The following is a 21,325-nucleotide window of genomic DNA, read 5'->3' on the forward strand; positions in this document are numbered from 1 at the left end:
TCAGTGGGCGAAGTCTATGCTGTGATAAGAGATGTTGTGTTTACTCTTTTGACAATATTCCTTAATTTTCTCAAGTTTGCCAGTCAACTCTGTGGTTTTTACCTCTTGAGAATATCTGGTTGGGATTTTCTCCTAGAAAATCTACCTAGAGCAAAAGAATTTTGGTTTAATCCTGGAATTCAGTGACTGGGGTGTAACCCTGGCTGCTTCCCTTCCATCAGTGGATTACGGCAGTCGGTTGCATGGTTGCTGCGGGAGCTTTTGTGCATTCGGCTTCGGGACTTTGCTACGCTGCAATTCGGCAATGGGATCCAATCTGCCTGCTTTCCCTGCCTCCCTGCTGCTCGGGCATGCAGAGCCGGAGCGCGGTGCGCCGCCTGGAGCCGGGGCAGTGTCCGCCGTCACCCGAGTGCCCGGGGGAATCGCTGCCTTCGCTGCCTTTTGTCCGAGCGGCCGCTGCCCCTCCGTGAGGGCCCGAGCGAGCACCGGAGCGCCCCCTGCTGGCCGTGACTGACCCTGGCCCCGCCCCCTGCCGGCCATGACTGACCCTGGCCCCGCCCCTGCCCTTCAGCATCTCCCAGCGCCCCCTGCCGGGTGCGATCATAACTGCACCAAAGGGCAAACAGCGCTCAGCAGGGGCAAACTCCTGTGTTTGTGCTGTTTGTTCTGTTCTGATCTGTACATGTTTAATACTAAAGAATTGTTACTCCTTTTCCTGCAATTTTGCTTGGAAGCTCCATAATTTTCGAAGTTATAAGGATTTGGAGGGACGGATCTTCTTTCCATTCCAGGAAGGATCCCACCTTCCTTAGAAGACATCTTTCCTTTCAAAACAAGAGAGTTTGCTAAAATACCCAAACCAGGGAAAATTTCATGATTTCACATATGAGAAAACTCGGCTATCTTTCCATTTCAAGGACATTTTCGCAAAGGTAAGTGCATTAAGATTTGAATTCTACCCTTTTCTTCACAAGCAGTGCATTCCTTTGCCTTCAAGTTCAAAACCAACAAATTCATTATAGGTAACAGCGGCAGAATATGCTGTTGCTGTTCCTGTCACAGGGACTCCCAGCTCACTTCACCAGCTCCTCTCTGTTATCCCTGCCCAGTGAAGAAGAGTCACATTTTCTTTGTCTGGTAGTCGAACATCATATCCTGCTTCTACCAGTTCTTTGCATCGCTCTGGCATTCCACACCTTAAATGAGACAAAACTGATTTACTTATCATTTTGTTAAATATCCTCCAGTTTGGAGACAGTTGCATCCAGCAGAAAAAATCCATCTTGATAAGCATCACCCAGCAGTTCCTACTTGAGCAAATTCCACATTGCATTCAAAGGGAGCCTTGTAAAAAGGGTGAGGCTGTGCTCTGAGGAGTAGATGTTTCAACTTAACAAACCTGCCTGAAAGGCTTTTGGTTTATTTACAATAGTAGCCGTGATTTTTCTTCTTCCACTACAGGGAGAAAATGAAACTGAAAATGTTTCCTTTGTAAAAATGGAAGCTTCGTAACAATGGACATCACACTCCTGGTGAAAATGTGTCACGGCCCTTGGAGAATTGGCAGTCACTGCTCACAGGATATTAGAAAAGGGATAATTATCACCCCCAGCTCAGCCTCCAGACCCGGGCTGACACACAGAGCTCTTGCCACCCCCTCACGGTGGGGTCCTGGCTGGAAGGATCACAGCTCGGGTCAGGCCTTTGGGTAGAGACTTGGAGAGCCATTCCGGGTACAAAAGGGTTGGCAGCTCTCATAAAAGAAAAGAAAAATAAAAGAGCATGTGCATTTATTAAAAAAAATTTCCCCAAGCCCTCTTTTGGTAGGTCAGGGCAGTAGACAGAAGGTGGCACAGATTTGTAGCTGGTGCATTCCTGCAACTAGACCTGTTACTGTGCTTTCCATCTCTGTCAGTTGTTTATAGGGTAAAGGAAGATATTTGGGGGGGCACAATGGGCCCGACACCATGGGAGGAAGTTCAGGATCTCAACAGCGTTCAGTTATGAATGGTCAGGAAACCCGAGAGACAAAGTCAGGGTTTTTTCTTATCCTGAAGGTGGAGAAGGGGAAATTCAGAGCTGACAAAAATATACCATATTGGGGTGAACAACTGCAGGGAGGACTCTTCCTTGCTGGTCAGGAGGTGTGTCTTGGTTTGAAAGTCTGCTAGGGAAAGCAGGGCCCTTTCTTGAAATGGAGAAAATAAATCCATTCCCTTTGAATTAGTATAACTTTGAAATTAAGGGGCTCTCAGGTAAAGATATGGAGATAGGAGTAAAAACAACCATGAAATTAACAACAAACAGAACAGGAGCCCAGTTCTAGTCTCTGGGCCACGGGCACTTTCCCCTTTGGTGCAGTTGCTGTCACAGCTGGCAGTGAGCTCTGGTAGGCTCCTGATGGGCAGGTGCAACGATCCCCGTGCGGCTGCAGGGGCACTGGAGTGATGGCAGCTGTGTCCCAGATGGGAAGGGATGGAGGAGAGGTAGGATGCTGGGAAAACAGCAAGCTGAAGCGGGAGGGCATCCAAGCAGGGGTGAGGGGTCCAAAACAGAGAGACAGCTCCCGGCGTTGGGATGGTGGGGGATAGCAATGACCTTTCTGCTCCGAGAGCCAAAAGTGAGCGAGAACCAGCAACTGCCCCCCACCCTCCTTTACCTGTTTTGAATTGCCTTTCCTTTCTCCCCGCCTCCCCCAGCCCTCTAAGAGAATCTCCCAAAATACCAAGGAGGCTCTGCCTCCCTCTGTCACTACCCATCACTGCTAAGACCTAGCCATCAGTGCTTGTTGGCATGTCAATGGGAAAAAAAATCCACAGGGAGAGAGGAAAGGAGAAAACCAACCCCCAAGTCATGGCCATCTCATGGTCATGCTCATCTTGTGCTCGTCTTGTGGTCAACTCATGGCCACAATCATATGATGGTCATGTCAGGATCACAGCTGAGTCATCGTCATGGCCATCTCATGGTCATGTGTAGCAATGAGGAACAAAGACACACGGATTTGATTGCTTGCTCCGAAGAAGATCGTTTATTGTAACCAACTGAGCCTTTTTATACTCGAAACTTAACCCAAACTTTACTGAAACAAGCCCGCATTGGCTGCCTGTCACTGCAGTGTCGCTGTTGACGTGTCCTTTTACCCAGTCATCTCTCTGATCATGTGGTGTCCACGCATCTCCCCAGCCCATCACTGCCTCACACACGAGGTGACCACCAACCCACTCTCCGGCCATCTGACCCACAGCTAAGCCCTTCCCAGAGTGCCCGCACCCGCAGGGAGCGCAGGGCTGGATTTGGCCGCCAGAGAGTTGGTGACCCTCGTGAGATCCTCGGTGCATTTAGTTCCTACAGGAATGTGGGGACCACTGGGAAATGATCTGCATGCCTTGTAAATTGGATGTTCTTCCACCGCTAGCCTGGGGTAGGATCTCTCCCGGTGCTCCTCTCAACTCCCGGGTCTCTCTTCAGCCAATCAGAGAAGACACCAAACTAATTGAGCCAATCAGAGCGCGCGGCGCTGATGACTCCTCAGGCAGTCCCAGAGCGCCCAGAGCTCCTCACCTGGACTTCACCCGCGCCCCGCCCCCAGCGCCCCCCGCCAGGAGAATTTGGGGAGGGGGAGGTGTCAGAGCCTCGCCGGCGCTGGCCATGGGGCGTGTGTTGGCAGCTGGGGCCCTACTGGTGCCACTGGGAGCCCCCCGGGCTGGGGTCGCGGAGCTCTCGGGTGAGCGGGAGGGGCGGGAAGGGAAGTGGTGGGATGGTGGGACCGATGGGGAGGGAAAGGGAAATGGGGAGGTGGGACCCCCAAATAGATGTTGAGGGCTGCTGGTGACTGGGGAGTGTTGGGAAAAGGGGAGGAAAATAGGGAGAAGCGTGGAAAAGAGGAACTGGGACTGCAGGATGAAGGGTCCCATGGCAGCCGTGGGGCACTGAAGGTACGGAGTCGGGGTTGCCACGGAGCTCTTGGCTACTGTGGGCTGCTGGGGGGACACCCCCGGACCTGTGTCCTGCACACACAGCGCTGTTCCAGGACATGGTTTAGTCCGAGTGTCACTTCATTCACGGCACCGACCGGCTGAGGTTCGTGGAGAGGAACATCTCCAACCGGGAGCAGTTCCTGCACTTCGGCAGCGATGTGGGGCTGCACGTGGGGACACCTCCTTTGGGGACACGGCTGCCAGGCACTGGAACAGCGACCCGCAATGGATGGAGTACAGACGGGCTGCGGTGGACAGGCACTGCCGGCACAACTACGAGTTGTCCAGCCCGTTCCTCGTGGAGCGCAGAGGTGAGCGTGGGGCAGAGCGTGTCCCCTCGGGCCCTGCCCTGGGAATGACCCTGGAGTCCCTCAAAACCTCCCTGGGAATCACCCGAGACACGTCAGCCCTTCTTGTGCCCATCCCCGGGGCTTCCTGCCCCCTCACCCCAAGTGACTCCGGTTGCTCTCCCAGTCCATCCCAGTCTCTCCCAGTGTCCTCACAGTCCCTCCCAGTGTCACCAGAATCCCTCCCAATTCCTCTCATTCCACAGCCATTCCATTCTCAGTCCACTCCCAGTCCTTCTAACTCCACTCCCAAACCTCCATCCTCTCTCCCAGTTCCCTCCAGTGCCCTTCCAAATCTCTCCCTTCTCGCCCAATGACCCCCCAGTTCCTCCCAGTCCTTTCCAAGTCCTTTTCAGTCCAATCCCAAACCTCCACCCTCTCTCCCATTGCCCCAGTCCAATTCACTCTCTCCCAGTGTTCCCCCACTCTCTCCAATTTCATTCCCAGTTCCTCTCAGTGCCACACCAGCCCTCTCCTGCTGGGGATCTGGTCCTGGTGGCCACCACATGCCCTGAGAGCTCCTGCTGGCCCTGGAACCACCTCACCTGGATTTCAGCAGGGTAGAAATCCATGGAGCAGAGCAGGCAACCAGGGCCGGCGTGCGAGCTCGAGGGCCACAGTGAGATGGACACACTGCGGGGCACTGGGAGAGAGTGGGGACACACTGGGATCAGTTGGGGGGAACAGGGAGGGATTTGAGTGAGCCTGGAGGGGATGGAGAAAGATCTGGAGCTGGAAGGCAAGGGTTGGAATGAGGTTGGCTGTGATGGGAAGAGACTGGGAGGAGTCCTGGTGAGACCGGGTAGGGACTGGGAGAGGGTTTGGGGGTCCTGGGCTGGTGGGGGCAACTTGGAGGGGGTTATGGGATCCTGAGAGGGACAGGAGGAGCGTTGGTGGGTCCTGGGGAGGCTGGGAAGAGATTGGGAGGAGGATTCAAGAAGTCCTGGGTGGGCTAGAGGTGACTGGGAGGGTGATTGGAGTAGATTGGGGTGTCTGTGAGAGATTTTGGGAGGTCTTGACGCCTGTGGACCCCCAGAGATGCCGCCGGACACCACCTGCAGCAAGGTGCTGATGGGGATCGGGGGCTCCGTGTTTGGCTTCGTCTTCCTGGAGCTGGGGCTCGGCTTCTACCTGTGCAAGAAGGGTGAGGGGAGGGTCCTGGGGGTCGTGTTCCGACCCCGGAGCGTGTGCGCTCCCCATGGGGTCCCCAGTCAGGTGTCACCCCCTTTTCTCTGCCCACAGAGCTCCTGACCCAGCAGCTGCTGCAGCCCCTCCCCATGGCCTCGGGTGCGGCCGGGACCCCCCGCTCCGTCCCCGCGCTGATTTTGGGGGTGGTCGTGTGTTCCCCCCAGGCCTGCTGTCACTCTGCCCCAGCCTGGCTGCTCCCGGTGTTCCCAGTAAAGTTTCCCAGTTCGCCCCGTCCCGTTTATTGTGGAGCGGGACTGGGAAAGGACCTGGGGGGACCCCGCGGGGGGATCGTGATTGGGGGGGATGGCGGGGTCCAGGTGGGGAACACTGGGTGCTGCGGGTCTGCCCGGCAACCGGTGAGTCATCACAGCTGCTCTCTCTCATTGGCTGAATCTTCTCCATCACATTCTCTGATTGGATGAGGAGAGGCCCGGGAGTTGAGAGAAGGAACAGGAGAGATCCCGCCCCGAGCACCGGAACGGGAACAACAGACCCAGCCTGGGCACAGCGAGGAAATTTATTACCAACCAAATCACAGCGGGACAAGGAGAAGGGAAAGAAATCTCTCCAACCCCTTCCCCTCATCCAACGGGGATCACCAGGGCTCTGCTCAACGGGGGTCACTGGGGATCATCCAACACCGATCCTCCCATGGGGGATGGAGCTGAAGCAGAGCATGAAGCTCTTCCCACACTAGGGGCATTTACAGGGCTTCCCTTACTGGATCTTCCGTTGGTGTCGGGTCAAGGTTGAATTCCTGGAGAAGCTCTTCCCACACTCAGGACACTCGTAGGGCCTCTCCCCGGTGTGGATGCGCCGGTGGACAGTGAGATGGGAGTTATGCTTGAAGCCCTCCCCGCAGTCAGGGCAGCGGAAGGGCCTCTCCTCTGTGTGAATCCGGAGGACATGGGAGCTGCTCAGAAACCTCTTCCCGCACTGGGGACACTTGTAGGACCTCTCCCCAGTGTGGATGCGCTGGTGTTTTCTCAGGTTGGAGCTGTTGCCAAAGCTCTTCCCACATTCCAAGAAGGTGTAGGGCCGTTCTCCTGTGTGGATCACCTGGTGCAGTATCAGGCTGGAGCTGTAGTTGAAACTCTTCCCACATTCCTCACACTCGTAGGGCTTTTCGCCAGTGTGGATCCTCTGGTGTAGGATCAGCTGGGATCTGTAGCTGAAACCCTTCCCACATTCCAAGCACTCGTGGGGCTTCTCTCCTCCAGGAGGCTTCTCCACCAGCTCTGAGCTCTGCCTGGATCTCTGGCCGCCTTCCCAGCTCAGGGAGGGTCTTTCCTCCTCGCAGCTCCCTGGGCTAGGTTTGCAGCCCCTCCTCGAGAGGGATCTCCGGGGCTTTTCCTCCTCTTCCATCTGCCAACGCCTTGGCAATGAAAAATCCTGGTTTGGGGAAAAAACAAGAGAGGAGTGCCTTGAGCGGGCGGTTTCACCTTGCTCAAGTTCATCCCAGAAAATCACTGGGCATATTGTGTCTGTAAGAATCTCTGAAACACGAAGATTCAGCCCAAAAATCCTCCAAACCTCAAGACACATATCAAAAACGCCCCAAAAAGCAAGATTCAGCCAAAACCCCCTCAAAATATAAAGATTTAGTCCCCGCAAAAAAAATAAAGCACCAACATTTAACCCAATAAAGCTTTCAAACACCAAGATTCACCTTTCAGAAAATCATAGATCCCCCTCTCTGGTCACCTGCTGCATTTGGAGGGGGGCAATGCACCTGGGGCTGCGGGGCTGAGGCTGCAGATACAGGGAGGGATAGAAACTTGTGCTGCTTCTCCTTTCTGCTCCTCCTTCTCCTGTGTCCCTGCATTTCCTCACATTTCACTTCCTCCTAATATTCCTCCTTCTCATGCACAATCCCACCTGCTCCTCCCATATGCATTATTTGACCATTTGGTTCTTCAACCCTGCTTCTCCTTCCCTTCTCCTGCTGCCCCCAGGCCCAGCACCCACTGCCGGCTCCGTCTTCCCCCCAAACCCACAGCATCCCAGCGCAGGGGCAGCGATGGAGCTGGGGCAGCTCGGGCTGGGGCAGCGCTGGGCTCTCGGCCGCTCCCGCCCGCACTCGCTCCCCACTGCAGCCGCTGCCGCCACCACAGCGGGGGGGGGCCCGGCCTTGGCGCTCCCCCCCTCCCACCTCCCCAAATTCCCCTGCCGGGGGGCGCTGGGGCCCGGGCCGGGCGCAGGTGGCTCCAGGTGGGCAACGCTGGGAGCTGCGGCTCTGCCTGGACACTGCTGCGTCATCACCGCCGCGCGCTCTCATTGGCTCAGCGCTGCCCGAGGGGCGGGGCTGCACCAAGCCGGGACACCCTGCTCCAGGGGGGATGGCCCCAAAACGGGGGACCCCCATGCAAGGAACAACAGCAAAGGGTCTCTACAAACACATGCTGCGAATCCGCTTGGACATAGGGCCAGCGACGTGGACATAAGGAAGGGACAGCAGAAGCCATCAGGGTCAGAAAATGTTATTAATTGACCACACAGACTGCTGCTCAGCCAAGGTCCTGCTCAATTCATGAACTCCCAGAAGAAGAAAGACTTATCAGAGCCATGAATATCGTTAGCTATACAAAACTGGGGTGCATATTATGGGAGGAATGCAGTGGGAGAAATAGGAAGTCTGTACCTCTCAAGTACTTCACCCAGTTGGAAAACGGAGGGGGAGATGTGGCCGGAAAAAATTAGGATGAAAAGGAGGCTGTGTCTACTAACAATTGCAGATACCCCAAGGGAAAAGGCCAGTGGCCTCTTCCTTTTTTCATGAATGAAATTACTTTTACAGGACTCCTCTGTCTTCTTTGTGCACAGAATCCTCTGGCGATGTGAATTCTTCCACACACCTTGGGGCTCGGCCCGAATTCCTTCCCCCGTCCAGGGCGGGGGCAGTGAGTGGAGCTGAAGGTGCCTCACCCAGTTTGGGTGATCGGCTCCCTTGGGTGGCGGCGGCACCGGGCATGGATTGGGTACCCGAGAGTGACCAAGAGACAGACGAGTGACAGATCAGAGGGGGCTGGGAAGAGTCGGCAGCCAGAGAGCACTGAAAATCTCAGCAGTGACTACAGTGGGATCTTCGGGGACTAAACATGGCAGGGCATCCATGGAGGATAGAAAGGGAAAGCCAGGAAGGGCTCCCAGCAAAAGGGGTGATGATCCCAAAATATCTCTGAAGGGTCCCTTGGGAGTATATTGAGGGAGTTTGGACATTCCCCCAGAGGTAATCAAGGACATGGACACCCAGGGAGGCAATAAGGCAAGTCCAGAAGGGATTTAGACAACAGAGGATGGATGGTGTTGGTGTGCTGGGAAGGGATTGGGTGAAGGAGAGTGTGCAGGAATATGGTTCAGGCAAGAAGAAGCAGAAAAAATCTATGTGGGAAGAAAATGGATGATGGAAAAGAGGAGAAAGAGAAAAATACTGAGGATGGGGATGTTTTCCAGCAGGCCCTTCTCCTCACAAGTTGCCAGCTGATCCAGATCCTTTGTATCCCCGGTTCCCAGGACAGGCACACAAGGAGGTCAGGATTCCAGGGGGTTTCTCTGTGCTGGGCAGCGGCAGGAGCGGCCGCAGAGGGGCGGCACCGGGAGCACGGGCTGGGGGCCTGTGGGGAGCTGCGGGGCCGGGCCGGGGCTGTGGGGCAGCCGGGGCTCAGCGCCGGGCGCTGCCTGAGCCCAGCACCCCCCGGCAATTGCAGGCCCGGCAGTGGCCCCCGGCCCCCAGGAGGCTGCGGGACGCCCCGGCCGCTGCCCGGCCCCGTGGAGCTGCCGGCCCTGCCCGCCGGGGGGGCCGCGTTTGGACACTGCGGCAGGACAGGCACCGGCTCTGGGATACGGGCTGGCCACGGCAGCGACAGCACAAGGAGCAGGACAAAGGATCAGCTGGGAAATGGGGATTAGACGTGCAAGCATCGAGATAAGCTTTTAAGTAATCTGTTTGGGTCACTGCAGAAAGGAATGATTTTGCAGAAAGCTCAGCAGCTGTCAGAGGATGAGCACCCCCAGGCACTGAGGGGGCTGCAGGAGGGGCAGAAGAAGCCCCTGGAGCACTTGGTCACAAAGGCACAGCAGGGGAATGCAAGAAGGGATGAGGAAAAGGCCAAAGGGAAGGCAAAGGCCATGGCAGAGTTCCTACAGCCCCTCAGGGATGAACCCCAGAGCACAAGGGGGCCCAAGCACCCAGGGTACGGGTTTGAAATGCAAGAATTTTCATTTGCACCTAATTGTGATTGTAATGTACTGAGAAGGGATTTGATGGCTAAAATTCAAATGCAAATTAACATTGTAAAAGGTGGTACAGAGTCAAGTTCTGTTCTGCCTTTGTGTCAAATGTCTGCCAAGTCCTAAGCTGAAGTGTACTCAGATGTTTGGGCAGCTCCAGAAAAATAGGGAAAATTAGATATGAAGCCTCTCCAAAGCTCTTTGAAGCAACCAGGACAAGCGCTGTCTAAAAGCAACACCCTATTCCAAGGGAGGGAAGGAAGGGCTTACAGCCTCCTATTGAGTCCCTGCTAAAGGCAGGGCTTTTGAAACCAGGGATCTCTCCCTATAATGCTCCTATCCTGCCAGTCAAAAAATCAGATGGAATCGACAGAATGGTGCAGGACATAAGAACAAAAAATGAGATTATTAAACCTAGGCACTCCACAGTCTCAGATCCTTACACCATCTTGAACCAGGTTCCCTCCTCACACTGCCACCATTCAGGACTTGATGGCAAAGATGCTTCCTGGGGATGCCCACTTACACAGGATGGTAAACTGGATTTTGCCTTTGAGTGGGAACAAGAGGTAGAAGGGAAAAGGGAAAAGACATGGACGGTCCTTCTGCAGGGATGCACGGAAGCACCAGCCTTATTGGGGCAAGCCTTGCAGAAAATATCACAAGAATTTACCCCACCCCCAGGGATTGGGTTAATGCAGGATGTGGATGACTTGCTCCAATCAGAAGGACAAGAAGTGGTTGAAGAAGCCTGTGTGAAATGGCTGAATGTTCAGGCTAAAAAGCATCTTTGAGTATTTGAAAAAAAACCACAAATGGTGGAGAAAAAGGTTAAATATTTTGACTGAAGTTTTGTGTTGTACTGACCCAGAGAAAGACTAGGTAATCTCAGAAGTAATGTTACCCAGCACTAAAATGGGGCTGGGAGAATTCTGAGAATGGATAATCGCAGGACCTGCAATTGGATCCTCAATCCTGGATTGAAGATTGTCTGTTCTAGCTAGAAGATTGTATGACTTTTTAACTCCAAATAGCCTGAATGTTGTGGTACGGACATGAGAAACTGCAAAATTTCAGAAAATGAAATAAAACCAAAATGATTGGTGCCCCAGCCATGGCTCCTCCAGAATTAGAAAAGAAATTTGAATTGGATGTGGATGTTATACAGGGCTATGCCAAAGGAATTCTTGTGCTAAAATGTTTAGCCCAGTGGCCAGAGTGGCCTCATTGTCTGCAGAATTGTGCAGCCACAGCTTTAATGGGACCTGAGGCCCAAAAACTGATGGCAGGAAGATCTCCTGTTGTTCAAGTCTGGCAACAAGTCAAAGCGTTGATAACCTAAAGAGCCTCTACATGGATGAGCAGTGGTCGGTGATTACAGAACGAAACTTGTTCAGTGGCACAGGAGGATTTAGAACTGTAGACAGGGGAAGGGTTTAACCCAGGCTCCTGTTTGAACAGCCTGGACAGGGGGCTGGGAAGAAACCCATGACTGCATTCAAGTGACAGAGCTCCAGAGCGAGGCTGGGAGAGATTGATGAGAATTTCCTGGCCTGAGGGACAAAATGTGTTTATGGATGGCTCTTCAAGGGCAGGAAAAGGGAAAAGAGCTCCAAGACACGCTCTGATGAAGGAAAGGGAATTAGACCAAGCACAGGTTACCGCCTGCATGGTCAGCTCAACCGGCGGAGCTGGATGTGCTTGGAAGAGCCTGGCACTGAAATGCCCTGAGCAGGAAAGCTCAAATATCTGCTGGTGACAGCATGGCAGCTAACAGGGTGACAAAAGCAATTCTGACTTCTTCAGCAATCTCTGGATCACTTATTAAGGTATTTTTAAAACAAATAATTCCACGATAAAGGAATTGTAAAAGCAACAGACTCAGACGGGGAACTCATTTTACAGCAAAGATCCTTCAGGGGGTTATGGCTGCTTTAGGAATACAATGGGACCTCCACAAGCCCTGGCACTCCCAGGGCTCAGGGCAGGTAGAAAGAACAAACGGGAAATAAAGAAACTCCTTTGGAAACTCGTGACAGAAACCAAGATGCCATGGTACCGGCTTTTGCCATTGACTTTGGCAAGAATAAGAGGCAGACCCAGGGCAGATATTGAATTATATCCCCTGGAACTGATCTTTGGAATTCCTTACCCTGGTAATTCTCCACCTAGTGCGGGGTAGAGAAAAGGGATGTATATTTCTGTGGCCAGAATCCTGTCTCTTGTGAAATCTCTCCCACAGGAAGCTGGGCTGGAACAGAGCCTGCCTTGGCACTTTGCTGTTCACAACATCCACCCAGGACTCTGCCTCTCAATTACACACTGGGCTGCCTGGGATTCCATTGTTGGAAAGTCTACCAAATTAATTTTTTTTTACATTTCATTTTACTAGTCAGGCTCGCTTTGCCTTTCTCTCAGGAAAGAAATTTTAAAAGGTATTTTTTACGGACTGTTAGACCACTCAACAGAGATGAGTTGAACATCTCAACAGACTGGGAATAGCCCAAAAGATACCCACAAAGATAATAAACATCAATAAAACATCAATGAAACATCAGCAAACATCAAGGAACACCCACCCCAGACACTGCCCCCGGCATAGATGGAAATACCTGCTCTGAAAAAGGCTGAGAAGGAAATCCAGGAGTGGGACCTCATTAACATCACAGGAGGAGAAATCCAGGTCCAATAGGAAACCAAATACTAAGAACTACACCTGGAAACAATAAACACTAAACCAATGGATTTCAATGGGTTCAGACTGTAAAATTTCAGGAAAAATCTAGTAAAATTCACATCTCATGGAATGATTTTCTCTGCACACCCGGGCTATGCATGGAGGAAATTATTTCTGTTGCACATCGTGACCAGAATCAACTAATGCCTTAACTCTCTAACACTAAAGATATTGTTGGAGAGTTTTTTATTGTCTCTGCAGTTTCAGTGACAAGATTACACCATGAGAAAAATTTTTCATAATAATCCTACTTTTATATTGTCAGTTAGGTTTGGGCCAGGGGTGTGACAAGCAATTTTTACTCTTAGGAGAAGAAGCAGAAAAAGCTTGATTGCACTGGAATATTTTTGTATATATTTGTGAGTGCCTATTAATGATGGTAGAATTTCAGAATGGGTTTTTCTACGCTCACCTTTCAGATGCATTTTGCAAAAGTACAAGAGTATTGATTGTGAGGGCTTAAACACATAAACAGTTAATACAAAATTGTTAACAAAAAAAAAAAAAGAAAAGAAAAAAAAGCAGATTATAGGAGTGTACGTGTGAGTCACCTAAGGGCTGCTCCGGAAGAGAAGCATCGGCTCCAGGCAGCCAGGAGAGGAGCTTTAGAAATGCAAATTAACACTGCTGGAGCAATGTGTGCACAATGAACCAGAATGATCTTCATGCCTGGGGGAGGAATTGGGCTGATTCCCTCTGCCCCTCACCCCAAGCTCTGCCTGCTTGCACAGATGGAATTTGCACAACTAAAGGCAGAGCCCATAGTGAGGATATCTGACTGCAACAGAAATTGGTTAATCTGCAAAGGGAAACAGCAAACACAGAATGTTGGGAAAACTTTACTAAAAAAGCAGGGGGAAATCATCCCTCTCCCCACTCCAACATGTGCTGTCACTGTCTAGGTTATGTAGGGTGTATCAGAGCACTGGGGTGTTTTTGCTAGTCCAGAGAAATCAGTTGGGAATACAAATATTTGATGATTTAATAAGATAAAAGTGGTCAATTGATGCAGCCGTGGCAGGAGGGAGCACCCAAAAAAGGGAAAAAGATGAATGGCCACCAGAACAAATCCTACAACACCATGGACCAACCCCTGGGATCCCTAACGAATTCATATCAAGACACAGAAAATCCATCCATAATTTGAGTGGCATAATTAGGTTAAAAAGTGACCTGGAAATAATAACCAACGAGACAGCTCCAGCTCCTGACCTTCCTGCCAAATAATCCACTGAAATGAGGAACAAGACATTTCACCATGGGATGGGATCAGGTTATCTATTAACAGGAGGAAGCGGAGTTTGTGGAAAATTAAATCATTCAAATTGCTGTTTGCAAATAGATAATAACCGAAAAGTGGTGAAACAGATAACAAAGGAAATAAGAAAGTAGCTCATGTACCAGTCCAACCAGGGAAAGGATGGGAATGGGACACGTTTTCGTGGTTCCCTGGCAGACCACGGCTTAAAGGAATGCTGCTCCTCCTCTGACGTGCTGCAGCAACTCTCATCTTTTTACCATGCAAGACACCTTGCGCCAAAGAGGACGTAGGAAGAGACTGAGTCAATGGAAATTAAAAGTTTGTAAAGGCAATTCTTGAGAAAATGAGAGAAGGAGGGATTGAAAGCAGTAAGATTAATATCGTAGTAGGAATGAATATTAAGAGGGACATGCAGTAGGCGGATCGGGAAGTCTGAACCTTCAAAAAACGTCAGCCAGAGGGGAATGGGAGAGGGAGATGCAGACGGGAAAATGAGGATAAAAATGAGGCTGCGTTTTAGAGACCGCATGGCAAATGCCGCATGGCGTCTCACTTTGTTCACGAAGAAAGTCACTTTTACAGGACTCCTCTGTCTCCTTTGGGCACACAAACCTCTGGCCACGGGAATTTTCCCGCACAGCCCCGGGCACAGGGAAGCCACCTCTGTGCTACCCACAGGCATCGGGACGAGCCAGCGCTGCTCCGGCACCGGCTCCTGCCGAGGCCCCAGCGGGAAGGAGACCGCGGGCAGCCGCTCCCGCAGCGCCCTCAGCCCAGCGCCAACACGGGCCGGCACCGGCACAACCAACCCGCCAAAGCCCCCTGCCGCCCCCTCGGCCCGCAGCGAGCCCCGAGCCCCCGCACAACCGAGCGCGGCTCCCACCCGCGCTGGGGCCGCCTCCGAGCTCCGCCGCCGCCTCCCCGGGCTCCGGCCGCTGCCGCCGCTGCCGGGCCCGCACAGACGCTGCCACAATGGCGCCTTTGCTGCTCTGCCCAATCAGCGCGCGAGAACCAGGAGTGACATTGGCACAATCAGCCAATGGCAGCGAGGGGCGGGCTCTGCACACGGCCCAGCCTCGGCCCGCGCTCTCAGGGCCCCCCGGGCTGTGTGAGGGGAAAGGCGGAGATGAGGAACAGCCCTGGAACGGCCCGGGCCTGAGCCGCCATTGGCCTGGAAACACAAACAAAGTTCTCCGCAGCTCCCGGCACGCCTTTCCCAGCCGTGCCTGTTCGCTGGCTCCGGCTCAGAGGGAAGCCCTGGAGCCTCACTTCTGCTACCTCCTATTTAGGAGCATCAGTGCATGGCTTTGATTTCCCCCACAAAAAGGGAAAACTGCCCCAAACCCCTGTGGATGAGTGGGAGAGGGGAAAGATTTCTGCCAGAAATCTCCAAAAACTCAGAGCAACATAATGAGAAGTAAATGAAGACCCTTCAAACCAGCTTTCCACACGCCTCCCTCCTTCCAGCTGCGCCTCCTACCCCGGCAGTGCAGGGTGGGAGAAACGACGCTCTCTTTTTAAAATTTTTAAAAGTTTATTAAATCTTAACAAAAAAATACACCAAAAGACCGAATAAGGAGAAAAATCAGCGCTGGTAGCACAGGACCAAACCAGCAGACCGGGGTGTGATTTGGGGGCCCGGGGGGTCCCCGGGCCGCCCCTGCCCCCCCCGATCTCGGCCAACGGGTGCGAGCGGCGCGGCCCCGCTGCTGAGCACTGACCCCGCCCCGGGGGCCGCCGGGACCCCCCCGGAAAAAATCCGCACCTGCACCCCCTGTCCGACCTCCCCAGTCCTGGGGGAAAAGGGGGAAGGGGATGACCTGGAGTGGGATCACCCGGAGACCCCTGGGGTAAGGAGCGGGGGGGGGGTTGGGCTCGCGGTGAGTGGGGGGTCCCGCGCGAGGATTTCGGGGGGGTTCGCTCGAGGAATTTTGGGGGTCCTCGTGAGACGGATCCTCCTGCAAAGGGCTCCTCTCGTGCCACCGTCTCCTCGTGTCACCCAGACCAGTTTGGGGGGCTCTTTGTGTCATCCAGAGGAATTTGGGGACTCCTCGTGTCACTGAGAGGAATTTGGGGGCCCCTCGTGTCATTGAGAGCCCTGCGAGTGTCACCAAGAGCTCCTCGAGTGCCACCAGCAGGAACGGGGGGATTCCTCGTGTCACCGAGAGCCCTGCGAGTGACACTGAGAGCCCTGTGTCACCAAGAGCCCCTCAAGTGCCCCCAGCTCCTTGTGCCACCAGGAGCCCCTGGAGTGCCACCAGCTCCTCGTATCACCGAAAGCCCCTCGTGCCACCAGGTCCTCGTGCCAGAGAATTTGGGGAGAGTCTCTGTGCCACCCGGAGCCCCTGAGTGTCACCAGCCCCGTGCCAGGGTCCCCAGTGTCACCGGGGTCTCTCTCTGTGTCACACACCAGAAACCGACCCCCCCTCCGAGCACCAGCACTCCCGAATTTAACCGTCCTCGTGCACCGGGACCCTCTCAGGACCCTCGAGTTTCCTCTCTCCCCTCCTCGTGCACCGGCATCATCGGACCGCTGCCCCCCTTTCCCGAGGAATCGCCGGAGACCCCCTCCATCAATCACCGGGCACCGGGACCACCAGAGGACCTCCCCCATCAATCAGCACCGTCACCGTGCTCCGTGCTCCCCCCCATTCGAGCAGTGATACCCCCTCATCGTGCACCGGGACCGCCGGACCCCCCCTCAAACATCGCCAGCCTCGGGCACCGAGATCACCGGAGACCCCTCCATGAGTCACCGGGACCCCCCGGTCATGCACCAGGACCACCGGAGACCTCCCCAGGAATCACCGGACACCCCCTCACGAATCACCGGGCACCGGGACGCCCCCTCGGGCACCGGGACTGGACCCCCCCCCTCGTGTACCGACCACCCTCCAGTGCACAGGGCCCGGACCCCCATTTGTGCCCCCCGCCCATCCCGGGGATTCCACCCCTCCCCTTTGACTTCTCCCGGGAACAGGAGCGGGAATTGGGGGGGGCGTGCGCTGGGGGGGCACCGGGAAGTCCCCAGCACCGGGAGGAGTCCCTTGGGGCTCGCTCCTTTCCCCCCTCTCCTCCGGTTATCACCAGGGACCCCCCCAATTTACCGGGGCTCCTCCTATTCACTGCACCCCCGTTCACCAACCCCCCCCAAAGCGCTGGGACCCCCTCGGATACTTGGGACCACCCCAGCGCGCCAGGACCCCCCCCCCTCACTCACCGCCCCTCCCCCATCCATGGGACCCCCCACTCACCGCGCCCGCCCTGTCACCAGGACCCCAAAATCCATGGGACTCCCCCCACACTCATCAAGACTCCCCCCAAATCCATGGGACCCCTCCATCCCTTCCACTCACCACCCCCTTCTCAGCACTCCCCGGGCCATCCCTATTGATCGAACGCCCCCATGGCCCCCCCAGCGCCTCGCCCTCACATTGGGCCCCCGCGGGGCCGAGGCAGAGCCCTCCCTGAGGGACACCCCTCATCCCCGGCCTGCAGCCGCCCATGGAGCCGCTGACCACAACTCCCTGCCTGCGTCCATCCGGCCAATTCCTCTGGCCCCACACAGCCCAGCCTGCAAAGCCAGGCCTGGCAGCGTGGGGCTCGGGGGGTCTGTCCTGGGCCACTGAGCCTCACAGGGCTCTGGACACAGCAGCAGTGTCACACACTGAAATGTTATGGGGAATGGCTTAAACGCTGCCAGGAAGGAGATATGCACATTATGGCGAAACTGAATAAAGAGGCTGAGACCACCCCAGCCCACTCCTCCTTCACATGACTGCAGCTTTGGCCTGGGACTTGAGCGGCCTAACAGCACCTGAGCTACCATAAAAGTGACACCATTGATCAATTGCCTCTGGTCTAGGGACAAGAACACAAGTCTGAGGCAGGAGAATGTATCCAAAGCAAGGCAAAGCCAGCAGCTGTCCTGAAAATCAGCTTGGGCCAGGCTGAGGCTGGGGGAGGCCGTAGCCCACAGGTTCATCTGCTGAGGCCACGTTTGCACACACTGCCCACAGCCAGCCAGGGAGGAGGAGAGTTCTGGGGCTGTGGGGGAACCTCTGCTCACAGGCACTGAACACCCATCCTCCCTCACACAAACTGGGTCCGCTGGAAAATCCCCACCCCGGGAAGGCCACATTCACGGCACATTCCCGTGAGGGGCAGCTGAGGAGGTGCCAGAATCCATCCATGAGCCCCAAAGCGCTGCCCAGACTCACTGCTGGGGCCTGGAGCAAGAGCTGTCCAAGATATTCGGGGCGAGGTCCCCCTCCCCGGTCACCTACAGAATACGGGGGGCCCGATACTGCGGGCGCGAAGGGGCTGCAGATCCAGAGAGCGATGGACGCACGGGCTGCCGCCTCTCGCTGCTCCTCCTCCTCTTCTTGCTCCTCCTCTACCCCTCCTCTTCCTCACGCTTCTCCTCCTCCTCCTCCTGCTCCTTCTCCTCCATCCCTCGGCTGCCGGCGAGGACCTCTCTCGGGTGAGCGGGGCGGGAACGGGACCGATGGGAAAGGGGTGGGAGAGGGGATATAAAGGGAGATGGAACAGCGGGAAGAGGGTTCCCAGGGAGGGTCTCCACGTTAAGCCCAGGAACCGCAATCCCCTCCGTATCCTGCCAGCCCCTCCCCTCACACTGTGGGGTCCGGGCCGTGCCCCAGTGCCGGCTCAGGGGGTGCTCCAGGCTGACGTGCTCCACCTGGAGCTGGAGCTGACCCCGTGCCGGGGGCGGTTTCCAGCAGCACCAGGAGCTGGTAGAAATCCAGTCCCCATTGGGGACCAGGTCGGTGGCCACCACGTGGCCCGAGAGCTCCTGCTGGCCCTGGAACCAGCTCAGCTGGATGTCGGCAGGGTAGAAATCCATCAGGGAGCAGAGCAGGCAGCCGGGACCGGGCTTGGAGCTCGAGGGAACCAGCGAGATGGACACACTGGGATGGGCAGGGGGCCCCTCCAGTGTGGATCTGCCCCTCCCGTCCAAGCCGCAGATAATCGCTCCAGGGATCGAGTGCTAAGGGACAGGGAACCAGCTTTGTTCCATCCCAACTCCACCTTTCCCTCCCCTCTCCCCTCCTTTCTCATCATTCCCCAAATCTACTGACCCCTCACGACTCAATGTGGGTTTCCTAGCCCCCTCCCCAATCTTTGGGCGTCCCAGCTCCCTCTTTTCCCCCATTCTTTGGCCCATTCCCAATCATCACTCCAACATCAAAACCCCTAACCCGTGATTGCTTTTGGGGGTTCCAGACCTCTCCTGCTCAATCTCGGGTTCCCAACCCCCGCTTTCATTCCTTTTGGACAGCTCCTGGCAGCTTTTTTCTGAGAGGAAGCCCTTCTTTTCAGTATTTTTGTGGTGTAGTTTCAAAGCAGACAGCTCCAGGTCCCTCCTGCTACCTCTGGGGATCCAACCCCCTTTTCCCCAATTCAAGCACCTCTTGAAAGCCCATCAGGTGACTCACATATTCTCTCCTTCCTCTCTCCCCTCCCCCCTCCCGCTGCTCTTCTTTTTTGGTCTCTTTTTAAAACAATATTCTATTAAATATTACAGGCCTTCTGGTTTTGCCAAATGCAGCCTAAAGGTGAACAGTGAACGTTACAAATTCCATACCAAAATTTTGCCATCACTAACAGCCACTCATAAACATACACAAAAAATCCCCAAAGGAATAAAGATTTTTTCTGCTTATTCCCATAACACTAAAATGTATTTCTCACACCCTTGGCCCAATCTTAACTGAAAATATAAAAGTAGGATTATTAAGAAAAAATATTCTAATGGTGCAATCTTGTCACCAAAACTGCAGGAGGACCCAAAAGTCTTCAACACCATTTCTACTGTTAGAGAATCAAGGCATTACTTGATTCTGGCCAGGATGTGCAACAGAAATAATTTCAGCCATACATAGCCCGGGTGTGCAGAGAATATCATTCCATGAGATGTGAGTTTTACTAGATTTTCCCTTAACTTTTTACAGTCCAAAACCTATAGAAATCCATTGGTTTTATGTTCATTGCTTCCAAGTTGTGTATTTCTGAGTATTTAATTTCCTAACGGACCCGGGTTTCTTCCCCTCTATATTAATTAGATCCGCACTCCTGGATTTCCTTCTCAGCCTTTTGCAGACCAGGCATCTCCAACTATGCCAGGGGCAGTGTCTGGGATGGGTGTTCCTTGATGTTTGCTGATGGGCCTTAATGGTCGCTATCTTTGTGAGTGTCTTTTGGGCTATTCCCAGTCTATTGAGATGTTAAACTCATCTCTGTTGAGTGGAGGAACATTCTCATTAAACTTCGTTTCCCCAAAGCAAAGGCACATGAAGCCTGAGTAGAGAAATAGATTTTTAAAATTAGACTTGGTATATTTTCTGACCATGGAATCACAGGCAGCCCAGTGTGTGAGTGTAACTGAGAGGCAGAGTGGAACTGTGCCGTTGTCTTCCCAGCAGCTGTGGCAGTGCAGGCACAGAAAGCAGCGAAGCTCCAGCAGTGGCAGCAAGGATTGGCCCCAGTGTGTGGAGATGCCAAAGGAGGGTGCCCAGGCAGAGGATTTCAGCAGAGGATCTGTGGGCAGGCCCAGGGGCTTGGCCCGATGTGGAGCCCTGGCTGCTGCTGCGTTGCCTTCAGTGCAGGGTCAGTGGTGCCCTCCCATGCTGCTCCTGCATCCGGGAATTCCAAATTCCTTTGGCATGGCCCTGTTTAACATCCACATCCTATTCCAATTTCTTTTCTGACTCTGGTAGAGCCATGGCTGTGGCGTCAATCACTTTATTTTTTCATTTTTTCAAATTTTGTTCTTTTTCTTATGTCCATACAATAATATTAAGGCTGTCTGGGGTTAAAAAGTCATACAATATTTTGGCTGGAACAGGGAATCCTCAATGCAGGTCGTGCAATTCCCTATTAATCCTCAGCGTTGTCCCTGCTCCATTTTAGTGCTGGTTAATGTTAGTTCTGAGATTGCCTGGTCCCTCTCTGGGTCAGTACACCACGAACCTTCAGTCAAAATATGTCCCAAATATTTAACCTTTTTCTCCAGCATTTGCACTTTTATTTCAAATACTCAAAGATGCTTTTTATCCTGAATATTCAGCCATTTCACACAGGCTTCTTCTACCACTTGTTGTCCCCCTGACTGCAGCAAGTCATCCACATCCTGCATTAACCCAATCCCTGGGGCTGGGAAAAATTCTTGTGATATTTTCTGCAAGGCTTGCCCCAATAAGGCTGGTGCATCCCTGCAGAAGGACCGTCCATGTCTTTCTCATTTTTCCTTCTACCTCTTGATCCCACTCAAAGGCAAAATCCAGTTTACCATCCTGTGTAAGTGGGCCTCCCCAGAAAGCATCTCTGCCATCAAGAACTGAATAGTGGCAGTGTGAGGAGGGCTCCTGATTCAAAATGGTGTAAGGATGTGAGAGCCTCTGGGTGCTTGGGCCCCCTTGGGTCCTGGGGTTCATCCCTCAGGGGCTGTAGGAACTCTGCCATGGCCTTTGCCTTCCCCTTTGCCTTTTCCTCATCCCTTCTTGCATTCCCCGGCTGTGCCTTTGTGACCAAGTGCTCCAGGGGCTTCTTCTGCCCCTCCTGC

General features: G+C 53.9%; 1 protein-coding gene across 2 annotated transcripts; it reads right to left on the reverse strand.

The window, feature by feature from the left end:
- Window positions 1–5,743: 5,743 nt before the first annotated feature.
- Window positions 5,744–18,518, reverse strand: LOC148220448 (uncharacterized). Of its 2 annotated transcripts, none has more exons than XM_088155399.1 (2): window positions 18,030–18,518; window positions 5,744–6,907 (listed from the first exon to the last, which is right to left on the reverse strand). In XM_088155399.1, exon 2 carries the CDS (start codon window positions 6,878–6,880, stop codon window positions 6,233–6,235), a length of 648 nt encoding a protein of 215 aa, XP_088011525.1. In that variant the 5' UTR covers window positions 6,881–6,907; window positions 18,030–18,518; the 3' UTR covers window positions 5,744–6,232. The 2 variants fall into 2 exon arrangements, with proteins under 2 accessions (XP_088011525.1, XP_088011526.1); XM_088155400.1 differs by lacking the exon at window positions 18,030–18,518 and adding an exon at window positions 12,358–12,955.
- Window positions 18,519–21,325: the final 2,807 nt, after the last annotated feature.

This window comes from Sturnus vulgaris, chromosome 38, assembly GCF_052056855.1.
Source record: "Sturnus vulgaris isolate bStuVul1 chromosome 38, bStuVul1.hap1, whole genome shotgun sequence".
In the NCBI taxonomy this organism is placed as follows: Eukaryota; Metazoa; Chordata; class Aves; order Passeriformes; family Sturnidae; genus Sturnus; species Sturnus vulgaris.